At 47.0% G+C, this 6126-nt stretch overlaps 1 protein-coding gene across 1 annotated transcript; it reads right to left on the reverse strand.

The window, feature by feature from the left end:
• Window positions 1–2682: 2682 nt before the first annotated feature.
• On the reverse strand, window positions 2683–4988 carry LOC103638034 (uncharacterized). The gene has a single exon (XM_020544378.2). The coding sequence runs from the start codon at window positions 3809–3811 to the stop codon at window positions 3191–3193; it is 621 nt and encodes a 206-aa protein (XP_020399967.1). The 5' UTR covers window positions 3812–4988; the 3' UTR covers window positions 2683–3190.
• Between the last annotated feature and the right edge of the window lie 1138 nt (window positions 4989–6126).

The raw sequence follows: 6126 nt of genomic DNA on the forward strand, positions 1-6126 counted from the left end.
TGTTAATCTTCGAGAATTGCTTCGAAGAAGTTGTGCCAAGGCACAAAATAAGTTTTGAAGAAGTAAAGCTTCATCAACTCTAACATGAAACGAGATCTATTGCTTACGGAGATTGGATGTTTTTACGGAATATGGATATTCTTCACGAAGCATGAAAAGAAGGGAAGGTGTTTTTTCGCCGAAGGCTCAAAAACGATATGTACGTAAAGTTTCATGCATCGTAAAGAATTAAATTACAAACAGTTTATATATTACATTCAAAACTACAAAATATTACACACTTTGTTCAGCAAATATTACATTAATATTCCAAATGTTTTTACAATAATAGCCATTCTTCTTTTAAAACTGCTTCTGCAGCCTCGTTTAGTAGTCGAGTAACAGCTTCGTCCATAATAGCTTCGGCCATCTTAGTAATTTCATCTTCCTTTTTTGCTTCGGGGTCGGCCAGTGACTCGAAGGGATCCGAGGGAGAAGATAGTTCGGCTGCGATATAAAACATAAATAAGTCCGAAGTCACAAAAATAAAACATAAAGTCAAAAGCAATTAGGCAATACATATCCGCCTTTCAAGTTCTGCAGTCTTTTCAGCTGTCTTTGTTGCTTCTCTAGCATCGTGAGTATCTTTTTCACTTTTCTTTATAATTTCGTGGGCCATCCCTTGGCCGCCATTTTCCCAGATGTCGGTGAAAAACTTTCCACCAACTAAGCTTGCGCCGAGGGGTCTTTTGTATCTTCAATAGATAAGGCAGCTTCGTTTTGCGCCAAAGATTTTACATGTTCGCACCCTATCTTCTCCAAGATAGCTGCAACTCCCCTCGCGCCAGAGAAGGCGCAGACGTCTCCACGGCCATTTAAAATTTCCTCGAAGGCATCGGCTTCGCTACTGATCCATTCAATTGGGCCCTCAGGATCGCCTCTGTGGCAGAACCTCCCAAGTTATTGGGCCCACATGCACCCGTCCTTGTCTCAAAGACCTCAGACTGCTATGCATGTGCACCAGATAACTTAACAGGATCCGTCCGATTGCCCCAAGGACACCGGATAAACCACTTACAACCAGAACCGCGGGATTAAGTAACACAAATCACACACACCAATATTTTTGCAGCGGAAATCTTGTTACCAAATTTTACAAGTTACAAAAATTTTACATTATTTTATCGGAGTGATTGCAAAAGTATAAGTTTGAAATATATGCTAGCTCAAGGGACCATCCTCATTAAGAAGTATAGAAGGGTTACTTAAACTTATAAGAAGGTCGAGCCCACCGGCACTTAACACCACCATCAGCAGCACAAAACTATGACCTGAAAAACAACAGGGAATAAAACCCTGAGTACGCAATTACTCAGCAAGACTTACCCGACTAAAGAAAAGACTCTCAAGGGTATGCTGGCTAGAGGGAGTCAAGGTAAGGCTAAGCAATAATCAAGGACTCATTTTGCAGAAGAGCTTACTAGTAGTGAATCCTTATGCCAAAATTTTACTTCGCAAGTTAAGTACTTTTCCTGTATCTAGATTTGCCTAATCTATAGCATTCACTTGTCCTGATCTAGCTTTCTTTTAACCAACTACAATCATGTTTCACTTGTCAACTACGATGAGTGGTCAGTGAGTCGAGTCTCCATAACCGAGGAGCAACGACGATTCGAACCGATTATACCCAGCTGGGGATCCCTAACCACACGACATATGTAGCACTTAACCCTTGCATATGTCAACCGTTCCCATAGATCCTCCACAACGTGAACCGGTCCGCGCTACCCGGGAGCACAGTACTCCTCCATCCAGCCTCTAGCCAGGAGGGTACACGCTACTCCCACCATCTCCCACGCCCAGTGCGCGGTTGTCTTTTCACGTATGGAATAGCCAGGTTCAGGCTTACCGGAGCATGTGGTTAGTTGCAAAGTCTCACCTCATCAGGCCTACATCGAACGGTCCTTAATCGACACAGACGGGCGACCATGTCCGCTCAACGTCTGGTCTAGATGTATTCTAACCATTTTCCCATTTTTGGTACCCAGCAGGGGTACTCTTTTCCAAATGATGAACCCACTCCGGCCGAAGTGGAATCATCACCATAAGTTTGCTTTGATTTTTGAAACGAAAGCCCGTAACCAATGTTCCACAATCATTCTTTTTGAAAACAAATGATTTTTCAGTTTCTAAGCAGGGCTAAGCATTATGAGTTCTTTTTATAAAACTAGGATTAAGGAGTTTCCAAGGAATGGTAATGCATCAATTGTTTATCACACAACTCCTATCACCTAATGCATCAGATAAGGTGAAAAAGCACTTAAAACACAAGGAAGGGGCAAATGCACCGGGGCTTGCCTGGAATAACACTACGTTAGTGTTTGTTAGACGATGTCCGCTTGACGAGTATCCCTCGACCGAGCACTTGCTTAATTTAACCATCTTCAGGTTGGTCCATCAGCTTCATCCTGCGGATTTAGCCCGTGCTTGGGGTCGACTTGGCTCGTCTTCCGCATCACATGGTTATTTATCGTACCTCATGAGATGCACGATGCACATGTATGAGCACAAGTAGAACGAGTATAAGATAGATACTCTACTAAAAAGGATGAAACACTTAAAATCAAGCATTAAGCACCATGGATATCATAGCAGAGCATCGACTACATTCATTAGCCAAATTGACCTAATAACACTAGAAAATCTATTTTTATTCCTAGCTTTTTATTAACTCTCTAAACTGTGTAACTTAATTACTTGATTTAGCGAGCTATCTAAATCGATCATCACAATATACGCATGCTAAATTCATAATATTTACTGTGACCAACAATTCTATTTAATCTATTTATAGACCTAGTTAACGGGAATACGAATCAACTTACCCTGACTAATTCGACGCGATAGTTGCAAGCACGAGGATGGTTCCCGGTTGACGTCTTTGATCACATATGGCTGGCGAGTGATGCACACACGACGCGACGACGAGATTGAGTATGAAGCGAGCTGACGAGGTGTGATCGAGCAGGTTAGCGCGAGCTTTGGCCACCAGCAAGCGCAGTATCGACGACGAGGATCGAGGCGGGGTTGACTAGCACGACAAGCCCGTGCAGTGGGCAAGGGCCAACGGTCGGGAGATAGCAGCACGGTTCAGGCAAGCCCGCGCAAACACTGAACGAGGAAAACGACGGCTCGCCGACACACGAAGCTATCACCTCCCAGTTGGACATTCCGTCGAGCATCGGATAAGCGACGCACGGAACAGTACTGTCTTCTCTAATCCCAGCTCGATATCGAGGATCCACCGACTGCAAGCACCTACACTACTCCTGCGCATCCAAGACAACGGCCAGGCGAGCACGAAGCCGCGCGAGGAAACAGAGCGCGCGCAGGGCGACGGGCACCGCGGCACGTCAGGGAGCCGGACGCGGCACACAAGGAGATCCACGGCTGGAAAAACGCCGGCCAGCAGAGAAGTAGAGGTGAGGGCGCACCATGGACAGAGAAGGCAGTGCGCACCCACGGAACGAGCAGAGGCGAGCGTGTAGCGTCCGATGGGTGAGCGACTGGAGCAGGGTGCGGCTGAGGAATGGGCAGAGGCCAAGCTGGGGCACCGCAGCGCCGGAGAGGACGCGCAGAAAGAATCCACGGCGAGGGAGCTCGGAGGAAACCGCGGCGCGTGCGCAGGGACGAGCAGGGCATAGAGAGCAGGACGCCGAGCGCTAGTCACCGGAGCAGGGAGCTGGGCGAACTCCATGGGCGAGCAGGAGTCGAGCTCGCAGGGGAAGAGGCTAGGGGAAGCCGAGCGGTCGAGCTGAGCTACGGCGGACATGGCGACAAGCGAACAGAGGGGAGGGGCGCTGGGGAAGAGAGCGGCGTTGGGGGCCGGGCGGCCGAGCTCGGCTGGGAGTTGGGGCTGGGCGCTGGAGAAGTGGAGAGGCTGGGCGCGCAGGAAGCCGAAGCTTGCAGGGAATCCGGCGCTGGGAGCTTCGAGCAGAGGATCCACATCCGACCAGGCGCCGGGGAGAAGAGGAGCAGAGGCTGGGCGAGGCACCAGGGAGAGGCGACCGCGCCATGGGGGCTCGGTAGGGAGCAGGGCAGAGGCACTCGACTAAGAGCAGAAGATAGACACCGCGATGGGATTTTTATTCAGGGTGGCCGAGCGGATGGGAACGAGGCAACGGCGGTGAGAAAAATCTTGAGCAGAGCGGCGGCGGGGATAAGGGAAGAAGACGGCTGGAAGGATAGAGCCGCGAGATTTTTCTTCCTGGGCACATGAGAATAGCAGAGGGAGGAGCTCCGGCGAGGTTGGCTGGAACGACGACTTGGAGCGGCGGCCGGGCGTCTGCAAGCTCTGAGCGCAGAACTGCAGGGGATAGAAAATATGTGCGATGCGGAGAGGTGGCCGGATAATGGAGTCCGTCGAGAAGAGAATGGATATGGCCAGCGACGACGACGACAAGCTAGTAGCGCCACTTGATTTTGACGGACGGGAGTGGCCGAACCGCTGTTTCGTCCACACGGCACCAGATAATGGAGTCCCGCAGATGACGTGGTCAATATAAGGAGGAGAGAGAGACGCGTGGAAGAGTTCCATGCGGTGGTCAAAAAATGCTAAACGGTGGAAGGATTTCAGATATTTTCTATTTGGTCTTTTCTTCTTTCTCAAAGAATACTGGTATTAGAATTAGAGTTTGGGTGTGATATAAATAGAACAGATCAAAACACAATCAAAATACGATACTTAAGACGCCATTAAATTAGTTTGCCCGGGATAAAAATCACCTAGTGGGTCGAGCTTCCAAATTCGTATTTGCGCGAGCGATGAATTTTAAATACTCACCGGACGCACCGATTTTCGGAACAACGATATTCCGAACATCACGAAAATTTAGGAAGAGCCCGGATAAATAAAAACAATATCGAACTCGCGATAAATGGAACAGATGCGATATTAAAATCGCGATACGCGAAGATGTTTAAAATTTAGCATATGTTTTATCCACTGATATTACGTGCTTAAATCCATACTCGTTGTTGAGCGGAATATAAACACCTGGGGTGTTACAGCCCTCCCCCTTAAAAGAATCTCGTCCCGAGATTCGGAGCGAAAGACTTTTAAGAGTAGAGAAGCATGTAACCCATATCCATATCAGCGATAATCATAAGACAGTCCTGAACGAAGGTGAGTGCCTTAGAATGTTGTTTCTCTAGTGGACATATCATGTATCGCCTTAGACTAATTTAGAAATGTCCAACAATAGAGACGATGTCTGCTAGAGGAACACATAAGGTTCCATATGTGCAGTTTGCTTTTTCTAATGACACTGTACTATCTGAGTCTGTTGAGCAGGCGACAAATACGCGGTTTTACCCAAACAGGACCAGATGCAACCTCTTGGGTAAAACACACAGAAAGAGGTTTACCAACAAGCGGTCACGGTAAGTTCATAACACACGAGATGGGTGTGAATGTCGAATACATCATAGTTAACTCGTGTTAGCTAGAAAATCCAAGTCCAAGAAAATGATAGACTCGAAAAATCACCAGCGAAGGGATCTGTAGATGCTGCCTTCATAACCAATCCATTTTATCCATCACTAGGCATGGCTCGACTTGATCACACATGCTGGAAAAGCACACGTGAGGCGATCGAGGCACGACTAGAGCGATAATTAGGTGGTTATCAGTCGATTTAACTTAATTTTTTTAAGTTCTTTCTCAGGATGGGTTGAACCAAAGTGAGTTTAGTTACTCGACAAATCGATCTCTAAACTCAACCTTCGTTCATTGGGCAGTTACAAGTTAGTTAAAACCAACTTGTTGAACTACTTTTGACATTGGGCATGTCCTCTCAGTACCATTGGTAAGCCAAGGGCTGTGAGTTCGCTTCTGTTAACAGGAGATTATGCACTTGAGTAGAAATCCATTTGGTCATGTTGTTCATCCGTTTCTTCATGCGAGATGAACCATCCACTTGGTTAGGGAATACCTGGATTAAATAGGAGAGCGAATGAACAAACTCCTGTATTTCAGTAGCAGGGAAAATCAATCTCCATTTTGAGAGATAATCAGTTGTTTTCCAACGCTAAAAAGCTCCAAGGCTTCACCTTTACACAAAGGACGTAAAGGGAACTTGTATGCGT

The sequence above is a fragment of the Zea mays genome, chromosome 9, assembly GCF_902167145.1.
Source record: "Zea mays cultivar B73 chromosome 9, Zm-B73-REFERENCE-NAM-5.0, whole genome shotgun sequence".
Classification (NCBI taxonomy): domain Eukaryota; kingdom Viridiplantae; phylum Streptophyta; class Magnoliopsida; order Poales; family Poaceae; genus Zea; species Zea mays.

What these genes read in the sequence shown, in the direction of transcription:
- LOC103638034 (XM_020544378.2), bottom strand. Translation starts at nt 3,811, where the DNA reads ATGTCCGCCGTAGCTCAGCTCGACCGCTCGGCTTCCCCTAGCCTCTTC.